The sequence below is a fragment of the Capricornis sumatraensis genome, chromosome 9, assembly GCF_032405125.1.
Source record: "Capricornis sumatraensis isolate serow.1 chromosome 9, serow.2, whole genome shotgun sequence".
NCBI classification, from domain to species: domain Eukaryota; kingdom Metazoa; phylum Chordata; class Mammalia; order Artiodactyla; family Bovidae; genus Capricornis; species Capricornis sumatraensis.
The window spans coordinates 14,686,529-14,699,907 of NC_091077.1; the positions used below are offsets into that span (position 1 = coordinate 14,686,529).

At 50.8% G+C, this 13,379-nt stretch overlaps 1 protein-coding gene across 2 annotated transcripts in view; it reads right to left on the reverse strand.

Annotated features, from left to right (window-relative positions):
* DNMT1 (DNA methyltransferase 1) overlaps window positions 1–13,379 on the reverse strand; it is a 42,985-nt gene that overhangs the window by 9,925 nt on the left and 19,681 nt on the right. For both annotated transcript variants that reach the window (XM_068980776.1, XM_068980777.1), the window contains exons 12-27: window positions 13,219–13,300; window positions 11,195–11,229; window positions 10,840–10,885; window positions 10,663–10,743; window positions 10,479–10,588; window positions 7,170–7,288; window positions 6,744–6,836; window positions 6,167–6,318; window positions 5,686–5,873; window positions 5,395–5,578; window positions 4,068–4,165; window positions 3,573–3,720; window positions 2,461–2,576; window positions 1,847–2,051; window positions 1,634–1,767; window positions 490–663 (exon numbers count right to left, since the gene is read on the reverse strand). In XM_068980776.1, coding sequence (XP_068836877.1) covers window positions 490–663; window positions 1,634–1,767; window positions 1,847–2,051; window positions 2,461–2,576; window positions 3,573–3,720; window positions 4,068–4,165; window positions 5,395–5,578; window positions 5,686–5,873; window positions 6,167–6,318; window positions 6,744–6,836; window positions 7,170–7,288; window positions 10,479–10,588; window positions 10,663–10,743; window positions 10,840–10,885; window positions 11,195–11,229; window positions 13,219–13,300 — 1,965 coding nt within the window. The remainder of the gene's footprint in view (window positions 1–489; window positions 664–1,633; window positions 1,768–1,846; window positions 2,052–2,460; window positions 2,577–3,572; window positions 3,721–4,067; window positions 4,166–5,394; window positions 5,579–5,685; window positions 5,874–6,166; window positions 6,319–6,743; window positions 6,837–7,169; window positions 7,289–10,478; window positions 10,589–10,662; window positions 10,744–10,839; window positions 10,886–11,194; window positions 11,230–13,218; window positions 13,301–13,379) is intronic.

A 13,379-nucleotide genomic window follows, 5' to 3' on the forward strand; every position in this document is an offset into this window, starting at 1 on the left:
TTAGATATTTTTTTTGCCACACTGCATAGCATGTGGGATCTTAGTTCCCTGACCAGGGACTGAACCTACTCCCCCTGCACTGGAAGGGCAGAGTCTTAACCACTCAACCACAAGGGAAGTCCCTAATAAGCACTTTTAACTCACTTACTCCTTAGAGGCCTGGCAGGCAAGACAAGATACTCCTCTCCCCATCTGATAACAGGAACTGGGGGCAGGGTCTCTGACATGACCTGCTGGGCAGGAACCCATCACTGACCCCAGCATCCTCCTTTAGCCAGAAGGCTCTGTCTGACTTCTTTCACAGATGGCTTCACTGCCACAGAAGGACAGTGGCTCCACACAGGACCGCTGGATGGCGTCTGCTCACCACAGACGCCAGTGCGACGGCTCAGCAGCAGCTGGTAGTGGACTGAGGTGGGGGGCATGTGGTGCAGCCAGCCTGCTGCTGGCCCGGAGCGCCTGGCCCCACTGGCTTCAAGGGGCACTCACTTGAAGGTGAAGGCCTCGGGAGGGAGGTACACGCCATCGCCCACCCGGTACTGGACGCCGTTCTTGGTGGCAAGGCTATAGAGGACACGGCCTTCCAGGTCCTGGAGCTGCTCCATGACCCTGGGGATTTCCTTCTGCCTCATTTCGGCCAGACGTGCACAGCTCACACAGAACCTGAAGGAGCGGTGGACAGAAACCAAAGGCCCTTGAGTGGCTGGTGGTGATTTTAAGCAGCTGCCGCTGGCGTATTTCCAGAGACTCCGGTGACCAAGAGGAAGTACACACGGATGTTAGAAGGCACTGGCTCTCCTGTACTTTTATGTTCACACTTTGATTGGGAACCAAAGCCCAGAGATATGCACATCAGGAAAATGTCAAGTTGACCCCACTTTTGAGTAGCTAACATAAAAACCCAGAGACATTAGCAAATGACTTAGAATCTGGTAAGACTCCAACATGGATGATAATGCAGACCACAGTAAAGCCAGGAACTCAAACCATGTCAAAGGAGGCTCACACTACTATCTCTAAAGGCTACTGGGACTTGGTAAAATGCAACATTCCTGATTAATAAACCCTTCAGAGGAGAGTTAGAGTGCCTTAAAAACAGATCAAGCCCCAAAGCAGCCCAGGCTGACCGGAGAAGTACCAGAGGCAGCTCGGCAAACCCTCCCAGCCTCGCTCCCACACACTGCTCATGATGGAAGACTCCAGTCACCACCGTTAGTTAAAAAAAGTGAGGTATCAAGGTTAGAAAGGAAAACAGGAGCACTAAGCGTTTAAGAAGCAAGCCTCTCTAAAAGCATTAGAGTGAAATGGAATCAAAGATCTCACTTATGAGGAAAGACATAGATTTGAGGGAAAGACACAGATTTGTGGGAAAGACACAGATTTGTGGGACAGACACAGAAAGACACATCCTATCCCTGAGTGGGACAGCTTCTCATGGGGGTGACCCTGACCCCCAACCAGGCCATCCACATACTCAGCCACTGCAACCAAGTCAGGCTGGTCTCTAGTTGGCGGGGAGAGCAATCAGAGGATCCAGGGACAGCAGACCCAGCAGAGAGAAGCACAGAACAAGCAGGGCACAGCATCCTAGAGCACCGACAGGGCAGCCTGGGAGCCCAGGCCCTGCACTCACTTGTACTTGTTGTCCTCTGTTGGCTGAGTTTTCGGAGGGGACTCAAATCTCGCGTAGTCTTGGTCGTACCACAGCTGGTAAAAGTAGGTCTTCCCGTCATCCTCCGACATCAGGGCCTCGGGGTCCACGCCTCCCTGGGGATGGGGCCACCATCAGTCATGATGACCCCGCGCAGCAAGGGGTGGGAACACGTGCAGGGCACCGGGGACTCACCTCCAAGGCCCAGTTCTCCGAGGGGGCCTTATAGATGACCTGCACCTTGCTGTGGATGTACGAGAGCTGCATATCCTCACATTCGTCGACCAGGAACAGCTCCAGGGGGTCCGAAGTGGCCCCGAGGACCGTGTCCGTCCCAGCACAGAACCAGTGGGCATGGAACATCTGCCCATTGCTGCTGTCCTCCCACAGCGCCGTGACCCTGGAGCCGGAAGACGGGGAGGGAGAAGGTTCTCGCTTGGCCGGTGGAGCCGGCGAGGCTCCTCAGGAGCACAGATAACTGTTTGTGGTGTCGCTTGCGTATGTACTCAGTCGTGCCTGACTCTTTGTGACCCCATGGACTGCAGTCCACCAGGCTCCTCCGTCCATGGGATTTTCCAGGCAAGAATACTGGTGTGGGTTGCCATTTCCTTCTCCAGGGGATCTTCCCAACCCAGGGATCAAACCCAGGCCTCCTATATTGGCAGAACTATTTTACCACTGAGTCACCAGGGAAGCCCATTTCTCGGCTTTAGTCTAAGGCAAAGAGCTGCTGCTATTTTTGCAAAACAGGCACCTCCTGCTTTTACTCAAAGTGTGGGCTGAAGTCAGGCAGAAGGAAGGATACAAACCTTGCTAGATACAGTGGTTTTGAAGAGTCGTCTGGAATTACAGAAACACAGTCCCCCACTTCCAGGGTTTCCGAGTCAATGCATACCTTCTTGTAGTAACTCTTCTTCCCATCAGTCTGAAAACAAGAGCTTAGTTTCAGGAGAGGATGGGTCTGAAGGGCTGTGCAAGGCTTGCCCTGCGAGTTCCTGCCGATTTACAGAGAAGCATAGCTCATGGCGGTTTCTCTAAGCAGCTGTAAGCTCCAGCAGCCTGGCTACTTACTGCAGAGAGCAGCCCCTCCCCTGGCTGGAGGCCTGCAGCCGAGGCACTCACAGCCCTCTGTCGCCAGCTCCACTCCTTTGTCAGCAAGTCAGATCCTAGCCTTCAATTAGAACAGCGCCACATCCCACTCATCACACTCCCCTCAGACTCACGGACCCTCTTCCTTCTCTCCCACAAGGAAAGCTGGTTCCCACCACACGGCCTCTGCCCTAGTTCCTCATAAGGACTTTAAGTGGCCAGCTGCTCTCCAACCCTTCGGGATGTTGTTCCAGCAAGAAGCCTCTGCGGCCCCAGCCCTCTTCCCGTGCCCCACCTGCTTGACAGCACTTGTGTCGCCCAGACCTAGAGCAGCACCCAGAAGGGGCAGGCCTCAGGCTGGCTGAGGGAACTGGCCCATCTCCAGCTTATGGACACCAAGGGACCAGCACGGAGAACATATTTACTCTCCAGCTGTGGCAAAGGATTTGACTCTTAGGCAGGTGAGCACAGAAACCCCGGAGGCGGTTTGCTAATGCTCCAAACACCAACTCCTAGCGAGGGGGCAGTGAGGGCTCTCCTCAAAACCAGCTTCACAGGGGAACCAGTCTCGCACACCGGGACTGTATCAAATGCCCACTTTGGAGGGCGAGGAACATCGCGTCCTTGGGCACATAAGTAAAAACGCATTTCTGGCGCCTGGCCACAGACCCCAGCCTCTCAGCCGGCTCTGCTCTGCTTGCAGCTGTGGGATGCGTGGGCAGGTTTCTCAGCTCCAGGGCTCCGGCTGCTCTCAGAACGGCTGGCAGTGAGGCACCTGGCTGCTCAGCAGCGCAGCAGCACGAGGACAGCCGAGGGCCCACTCCTGGATTACCTTGACGGCATCGCCAACCCAAGAGATCCGATTCTTGTTCTGCTTCTTTTTCTTCCCCTGGTGCATCTTTTTGGGTGATGGCATCTCTGGAATATTGTCATCCACTTCCTCATCGTCATCTGCCTCCTTCATGGCCATGTTGGGACACCTACGAAGTCACTTGTGATAAGCAAGGTCTTCTTTAAAAAATAAGACCAACTGGGAACTGCCTGGTGGTCCAGGGGTTGGGACTCTGTGCTCTCACTGCCAAGGGCACAGGTTCAATCCCTGGTTGGGGAACTAGGATCCCACAAGCCCCCACAGCGCAGCCGGAAAAAAAAAAGTAAAACCAACTGAAGGTGTTTCACTAAGAAAACAGGGACAGGTTTGGCAACAACGCTAGACAAAGGGATCTTGCCTATTCTATACGTGTCAACCCAGCTGTCCCACACGAAGCCTATTTGCCATCAGCTGGCATTTCCCTCCATTCCAAACACAATCATTGGCCAAACTTACCTCCTCTTTTGGCAAGCCTGCTTGCTCCGTCCACTACCACCAAATTTAACCATATCTTTACAGGCCTTACACTTTCCACACTCGGGCTGCTGACAAATCTAAAACACATTAAAAAAAATGGAATGGCGTTAGTCACAGCTAATAACCAGTTTTTGGTGAATTTTAAAATATGTGTTTAACCTCATTAGAACTCAGGGAAGTAAGAGTTAGGAACAAGACGTGAGGCCTGTAAAGGTTAACCCTGAGACACGGTGCTGGCACAGGTGTGGGGAAAGGAGAGCTCAGGTGGCTCAGAGGTAAGCTGGTGACACCACTCTGGAAAACAGTGCTCTAGACCAAAGTCAAGTATGTAACCTACACCCCAGCAATTCTGCTTCTAAGTAGTGAAGAATCACAGAAGACACATTAGAATATCGCACTGCCCATCACTGAGGGATAGGCTGGGACAGTCACAGTGAAATACTATGGAATAAAGTGGTAACTAGGTCTACCCGTATCAACACACAGTAGTTGTGAAAGATGCCAGTTTATGTATATTTTTTAAAAAAGAAAATTTAAAGCTTGGATAGACATGTCCTAGATGAAATAAAAACCAAAACAAGAATGGTGAGGACAGGGAGTTCGCTGGTGGCCCAGTGGTTAGGTCTCCGTGTTTCCACTGCTTGGGGGACACGGGTTCAACACACAAATCCCTGTTGAGGGCAGCCACTCAATACGAGGCTGAGGAGACCCTCAGAATCCAGAGACTAGTATGAATGGAGGATGGTTCCTGAAGGCAGCTGCTATATTTTCACTTTCAAGCTTTCATCCAAATTAAGTCAAATAGACACCAAAACAGATCTGATTCTGGGTCAGTGATAGAATTAGGGAGATTAATTCCTCCAGGGTGAAGTAAATATATATTATACTAAAAAATTCAGAGAGAGGTCGTCTCAGGCCTCAAAGCTAAGCTGGACGAAGCCCCCACTTTCTGAGGAAAGTTACACCATGAGACAAGACAGGATCCTGGGAGGATGACCCCGCTTGGAGGAAGCAGTGCTGGCCTCTGTGGGTCAGTCACCCCTCACCCTCACACGGGGCCTGAGGACACAATGGGACATGGCCAGACTCCTCTGTGGCAGCAGCGGCACTGATGGCAAAGTGCCTGAGCGTGCCTCTTTTGACAGCTGTCCCGTAAGACGTGCAACTCCCCTTGGATAAGTAACTCCTTCTCTGAGCTCTGTTTTTGGGGGTCACGTCTACGCAGTAAGACTCTCAAGCCAAAAAGAGAAAACAGTGAGCTCCTCAGAGATCATGAGGGCAGGAGAGCCGACTCAGGCGAGGTTACCTCACAGACGCCGCAGCGCCGGCGCTTGAAGGCATTCTCCTTGTCTTCCTTGTCATCTTTCTCAATTTGCTCCGCAAAGAAAGTGTCGAAGATCTGGTAGACCAGCTTGGTGGTGGTGGCCTTGGTGGGGCCCTTGTCCTTCTCCTTGGCGGGTTGCCGGATGGTCTGCCGCCTTTCGGCTCGCCTGGAAGGGAGATTCCACGGTGTTAGCGGCCCAGGAAGCGCTCCCACAGTGCCCTGCCTTCCAGACTCCGTCTCAGGTCTTCAGACTCACTCCTGCTGCACCCTCACCTTTTTCCCAGGGTGACCCCGGCCAGCTTGATGAGGTCTCTCATGCAGGGGCTCAGGAAGATGGGCTGCTCGTCACTGTCCCCAGCCCGATCATAACTCTCTACTTGCTCCACCACGAACTGGGCATGCCGCAGGAGAGAATCTTCTGTGAATCGATTCAAGTTGAGCATACAAGGAGGAACAGTGGTCTTTTGGAAAAAAAAAAAAACAGAAGCTTCTCTTAGGCTTAAGCAAAACTGGTTTACGTCAAACAAACATGCTTCTTAGTACATCTATATCACATGTAAATGGGACTTCCCACGTGGCTCGGTGGTGAAGAACCCACCTGCCAGTATCCTTTCCCAGGAAATCCCATGGACAGAGGAGCCTGGAGAGCTGCAGCCCATGGGGTCACCAAGAGTTGGACCCAAATCAGTGACTGAACAACATCACATGTAAACAATCTGTGAATCTCAGATAATGAAGGACCTAAGCCTCTTACCTCAATCTTATTGATCAGGTCTTCGTAGGTGGAGTCAGGGTTGCTCTGCAGGAACTCAACCACTATCTTACTTATGTAGATCTTCTCCTGCATCACGCTGAATAGTGGTGCGTACTCTGGGCTGGGATCCATCAAGATATACTCGGCAAATGCTGGAGTAGACAGACATATAAGAGCAGTGTGAGCCTGACGGCAGCGGCAGTACCCAAACGACAGGGATGAGGCTATGAGGCTCACGGAACAGGCAGTCATTCCACACTCAAATGTCAAAACCCATGAGGTACGGTCAGGGTTAGCTCATTCAGAAGGGGCCTGTCGGAGCCAACCAGAGAAGAGACTGGCCAAGTGGCTTTCCCAGCTCGACTCTGGCTTTTGGAATTCGGTCTGGGTTTCAGCTGCAAGGTCAGTTCCAGGGTAAGTTGTAACTAGTAAGAGAGGCCATCCCAATCAAGCCTGACATGCTTCCCACACAGTCACGAGAGCCCGAGACTTTCTAGAGCCCAACCAAGCCCCGTGGAAGACAGAAGCATCTTTCATTTCAGATTCCAGAACAGTCCACAGTTGGCCACATACTTACAGGTGCTGAAGCCAAGAAGAGCCTTTTCACCTCCATCAAAACCAGCAATCCACCATTCGTTTATGGGCCCAAAATTTTTGCCATTAATACCACCTAAAAGAGGAGGAAAAGGTTTCTTAAAATGAAGTGGACTAAGAAATGGCAACTCACTCCAGTCTTCTTGCCTGGAAAATCCCATGGACAGAGGAGCCTTGATGGGCTACAGTCCATGGGGTTGCAGAGTTGGACACGACTAAAAGAATATGCCTCAAAAACCCAAGCAGGTTAAGTGGCACTGAGTCCCCACCTGAGCCCACACGTCTGATCAGATGAGCAGGGCAGCCTTACTGGAGCCATCAGAGCAAGACTGCTTGTAGCTGCTCACAGCCCAGACTCTGTTCGGTTTATAAACTGACTGTCCCAGACAATCTGGAACATTCCCCTTACCTTCGGGAGATGGGTCATCCTCATATATTGGCTTCGCTGAACCAGAAAAGAGGAGCTCGACATCTTTCTCAATGAGGCCGGTGTCGATCGGGCAAAGGTGGCCGCGTTTACAGTACACGCTAGATGGGCGACAGAGGCCGTTTACCAGGAGACCAGAGGCAGGCAGAGGCACAGAGCCAAGCTCAGACACGGGGGGGAAGGGGTGTGGCTCCTAGATTCCACTACCTCCCTGGCTGCCAGAGCACTGGGTCAGTACAGTGCTCTCACCCCATAGCCTCTGATTCGCCCACCTGGGCACCCAGAGCAAGAGTATGAGAAGGGAATGTGGAGAGGCCAGCAAGACCGACAGCGGGAAGCCTCACAGGGGAGCCCCTGGCGCGTCCTCCCTTGGGGAGTGGCTTGTGGAGACGCACTGGCTGCTCCAATACATCCTACCCAGACCTGTGCCACCACCCCCCCAGCTTCAAAACGTTCTTGCTGCTGAAAATGAAACCTCAAACCCACTGCGCTGTCACTCCTTCCCCGCTCCCCACACCACCCCGGCAATTCCTGATCTGTTTTGTTTCTCTGGATTTACTGCTTCACACTATTTTATGTTTGCGTTATGACTTTCACCTCAAAAAGATTAAAATAATGCGTATTACACAGCATCATAAGAGGTGAGGTGCACAGAGGACATGAGGAGGGACTTCCACCTCCCTCGGGGCGGGGGGGGGGGGTGAAGCCTCAAGTTCAAGAACATCCAACGCCTAGAAACGCTCCGTGACATTTGGAGAATGTGCATCATTGAGCAGGATGCTGAATCTGAGATAACAGGATGGGATTGGGGTGGGTTCTGCTTACGGACCTGCCTGTGCCGGCCTCAAGGCCAGAAGTGCTGTGCAGGTCTGAGAGTATCCCCCGCCACATTCCCACCGCCTAGGCCCCTGGAAGCCAAGAAATTCTCATCTTGGAATCTTACCAAATTAAGAAAAATGAACACATGAGTACTTTGAGTGGAGCTCTTCTACCAGGCATAGCAGACAGACATGGGGCACAGCCCTGCCATTAGGACCTCAAGCCATGGGAAGGAAAGACACACACCCACGGAGGGCAGGACACGGTGGATGCACAGAAGGGGAGGAGCCAGGGCCCAGCCTGACAGACTGTCCTCGTGCTCCGTCAGGAGAGGTGACATCAGGGAGAAGTGCCAAGTCCCCAGCCGGGGCAGGGCCCATTAGTGTGCAGAAGGGGCTAGTTTCCACCTGCCACCTTCAGCCCAAGGACCAGAGGTAAACAGAGTCCCCAGCTAACCCAGGTGGTCTGGCTTCAACGGCCTGATGCTCAAATGCATATGCCATTCCTGGGACGTGTGTTCTTATTTCCCTACCCACAGGAAAGAGTCTGGGGCAGACCTGTTCTTGAGGAGCCACCCAGAGACCCCAAGCCCTGATACCCCTGATTGCAGCGGCTCCAGCCCCTGGTTCTCGCGAGCCTCTGCCCCAGCAGCGCCACAGGGAAGCACAAGGCCGTGAACATCAGCGATGCTAACATCACTCATTCTGTCAGGCAGAGGTTTGAGCCGGGGAGTGGCCGGGGAGTGGACAGCGTCCCAGTGTGGATCAGGCTCCTGCTCGTGGAGAGGGAGAGACACACCCAACTGCGGCGAGCATACAGAGCACTGCGAAGAAACACACTGGGGTTTCCTAGAGCACCCAGCCCACTGTGGGGCAGGAATGTCAGAAAGACCATCTCGAGATGATTCCACCTGAGGCTTTCTAACAGGCGATCCAGCCGCCCCTACTATTCTCTTGTCCAGGGAGAGGAAAAGCATGTGCCGAGCCCTGAAAGGAGACATGAGCTGGAGCCAAGCTATTTTACACAGAGAAGCAAAGGGAAGCACCTCCACTGAGCAGGAGAGAGCAGAACGAAGGAGGCTAGAGAGGAGGGCGACTCTGCCCAATCACAGGCTTGTCTGAACCCCAAATGCAGTCCAAACTCCACTACCTCCAAGAAGACCCCAGCATCATTGCCTCAGCCTGAAGAGCCCTGCAGGATCCAGCCCCTGCCCTGGGTCCCTGTTCCCGGACCACTCAACCCCCCGGCCCCTCCACTCTAGCCACACAGCCTCTTACCTAGTCTTCCACAGCCCACGTGGCCCCCTCCCAGCCTCCACCTGCTGTTCCCTCCTCCTGGATGTCTTTTCCCTCACTATCTCCTTGGCTTGTTCTTAAGCTGAGGTCTTTGCTCAAGTCCCTTCCCCTCCGTTCTGAACAACTTTCTCCCACCTACTCTCTCTGCTCCCCAGGCTTTTCACATCCATCACAATGTCACTACCCACAGGCACAGCATGTTCTGCTTCCACAAAACCAGGGATCTGAAGTGTTGTATCTATAATACCCACTGCACATAGCTGGCCCTCAGTGGAATGAATGAGCTTTAGGATATTTACTGACTCAAGGGCCTTCCCTGGTGGTCCAGTGGCCAAGACTCCACGCTCCCCAATGCAGGGGGACCAGGTTCAATTCTTCAGGTAACTAGATCCCACATGCCAGAACCAAAGATTTGCAAGCCACAACTAAGACTTGGCACAGCCAAATAAGTGCTTTTTAAAAGGATGTTCACCTACTCAAGATCTAACAGGAATAACTTTAACAACCAAAGACCTACCAGTCATCTACCAGCTTGGTGGCCCTGAAGTGTCAGCAGCTTAAGAAACGTTACAGATCAGGCGTTGAAAACTTTACTAAGATATTAAGGATTCAGCTGTCTTAAGAAAATGCTTTGTTACGATAAGAAGCATATTAGTTACCTGTGCTTCCTTGGTGACTTAGTGGTAAAGAATCCCCCTGCCAATGCAGGGACCACGGGTTCAATTCCTGGTCCAGGAAGACCCCACATGCCACAGAGCAACTGGGCCTGTGCACCACAACTACTGAGCCTGTGCTCTAGAGCCCGGGGGCTGCAACTACTGAAGCCCCTGCACGTAGACCCTGTGCTCCCCAACAAGGGAAGTCCCCGAAACAAGAAGCCTGCCCACTGCAACTAGAGAGTAGCCCCTGCTCGCCACAACTAGAGAAAATCCTGTGTAGTAACAAAGACCCACTTTCATGCACTGGAGAAGGAAATGGCAACCCACTCCAGTGTTCTTGCCTGGAGAATCCCAGGGACGGGGGAGCCTGGTGGGCTGCTGTCTATGGGGTCGCATAGAGTCAGACACGACTGAAGCGACTTAGCAGCAGCAGCAACAAAGACCCAGCACAGCCAAATAAATAAAAAGACTCCAGCAGGATTTAAAAAAAAGAAAAACACACAAAACCTATCAGTTACCTGAAGCAGGTTAGTTTGTGTTGGGGCAAATCCTCATAACTCTCAAAGCCAGATTCGTTAGCATCGAAGATGGACAACCTCTCGTTGGTCAGTATCTGTATCTCTTCCACCTGAGAGACAGTGGACAGTGAGCAGGGACACAGGAGACGGCAACTGTACAGCTGAAGACAGAGCCGGGACTTACCGCATCAGGGGGGTGCTGCTCGTATCTCAGCTCGGGGTCGTCCAGGTACTGCAAGCACTCGGTGCACTTCGGAGGATCGGTCTATGGGGACGAGAACGCAGACGGCGCTGAGAGAGCCAGCCCTAAGCCAGTCCCTTCACGTCACACAACGGCTTTTATTCCCAGGTGTACACTTACCTTGGACACCACTGGTATTTTGGTTCGAGTCATTTTCTTCTCAGTTCTGGGAACAAAGCAGAAGGTTTGTTTTAGTCATTACACGACATGTCAGAATCTGTCAAAGTTATACCGGATCCAGACACAGATGAGCGCCAGCTGCTGCATAAGGGGCAAGTTGTGTCTCTGCCACGCAGAGGGGATCTGCCTCACACAGCAGAACCGGCATGTCTCAGTCCTGCGCTCACTGTCCATCACACACAAAGCTAAGGCTGCTTGCTCCAGGAGGTCACTAAACGCCCCTTTTTCTTTCTTTCTCAGACAACTGTTTAGTATTACGATCTGCTTGGTATAAAGACAAAAAATAAGTTCTTACAGTTCTCTGTATGTAGTTCTGCGTCTCTTCTCCTCCTAAGTAGAGAAAACAGAAGAGTGAAGGGTTAAAATGTCTTTTCCATCCGGACTATGTTGCACAGTTAAAGAATTTTATGTACATGGTTATCACAAAACCTAGTCAGAAGCAAGAAGGCAATCAGAAAACCAGTGAGACCCAAGCCACCTCCAGTGTCTAGTCTTACAAACAAAATTCTTATAACCAGACTTCCTTAAAAGACTCATAAGAGACTAGTTTTAAAAAAAAGACAAAACTTTTGTTGTTTATTCACCAAGTCATGTCTGATTCTTTTATGACCCCATGGAACTACAGCCCACCAGGCTTCTCTGTCCATGAGATTTCCCAGGCAAGAATACCGGCGTGGGTTGCCATTTCCTCCTCTAGGGGATCTTCCACACCCAGGTACAAAACCCACGTTAGCAGGCGGATTCTTTATCCCTGAGCCACCAGGGAAGCCTGACAAAAATTAGCTCTCCTGTATTAAGTGATACCTCAGTAAGTATATAATTGATATGGGGCGCTATGGACTGAGTTTTGTCCTTGCTCCCCAACACAATTCTTATGTTGAAGCCCTAACCTCAAATGTGACTGTATTTAGAGATGAGGCTTTTAAGGAAGTGACTGTGGTTAAGTGAGGTCGTAAGTGGGAGAGACCTAATCCAATAGGACACCAGAGCGCTCTCCTCCCTACGTGCTTGCACAGGGAAAGGTCATGTAAGGACCCAGCAAGAAGGCATCCGTCCACACGTCAGGAAGAAAGACTTCTCCAGAAACTAACCCTGCTGGTACTTTGATATGTGAATTGTATTCTCCAGAACTGTAAGAAAAATAAATGTCTGTTGGTTAAGTCACCCAGACTGCCGTATTTGGTTATGGTACCATCCCCACCCCTGGTGACTAATAAGAGAAAACTTATTTCTAGAATTATTTTGAGTAAATGAAGGAATGATAGAACTATCACTCTGCAACTCCCAGTGAAATAATGGATTTAAACAATGCTTGTTAAAAACAGGTGAAGAGGTGAAAAGCTGAGGGGAACTTTATAATGGATGGAGCAGGCTGAGGGCACCTGGGTTCAGTGATGAGTCCTAAGCCTTACAAAGATAACCATGCCTCTGGTGTGATGTAACAGGAAGCATAGAGCACCACCTTAGAAGTCCTCTGGGAAACAAGAGACACGCCTCTGGTCCAGCCCCTGGACCTAACTAGTGGTCTACAGGGGACAGGCTATGGGAAGATGTCAAACCTGAGAACCCACTAATGCTACGGGTAAGCCTGCTACTTACACCAACTGCAAGTAAGAGGATGGGGTGACGCTGTAGATGACACAGGGGAGACAAACAGCAACCAAGTGTATCATATATAGACTTAGCTGGGGTCCTGAATCAAACAGCAAAACATGCAATGCAGACCTCACAGAAATCTGAACAGAGATTGGACTTTGATACTATGGTGTTAGGAAAATGGTATTGTGGTGATGTTTACTTAATTTTAATATTTTTTGATGTGGATCATTTTTACAGTCTTTATTGAATTGGTTACAACATTGCTTCTGTTCCCTGTTTTGGTTTTTTTGGCTACGAGGCGTGTGGGGTCTTAGTTCCCCAACCAGGAACTGAACCTGCACCCCCTGCATTGGAGAGTAAAGTCTTAACCACTGGACCACCAGGGAAGTCTCTGTGATGATGTTTAAGAGACTCCTTTCCTTTTTAGAAGGAAGCACCTTATAGAAGCACTTCTGTTAATATTTCAGTAATATGACTGGAATCTGTTTACCAGAGTGAGGGAGGGCAAGGAGAATAACTGAGGCTTGGGTAAAACATGCCTAGTCATGGGTTGATAACTGATGAAGGTTGATGAGAATACGAGGGTTTGCTACCCTTTTCTGCCTACTCTAGGGTGTGTTTGAAAGTTTCCATGAGGAAAGTTGTTTAAAAATCACTGTAAGATATTCCAGCCAATGGGATGTTATGAAATACAGAAGAATTGAAAAAACAAGAGCGTACCTTTTCATCTTCATCTTTCTCATCAGAGACTTGTGGTTTTACTCTTTCAGGCTCTTTCTCTTCTGGTCTCCGCTTGCTAGCTCTATTGGATAAACAAATAAGCCAAACGTCAGCTTGAAACCTGTATTGCCAATTCACATTAAAAATGACAAACTAATGCT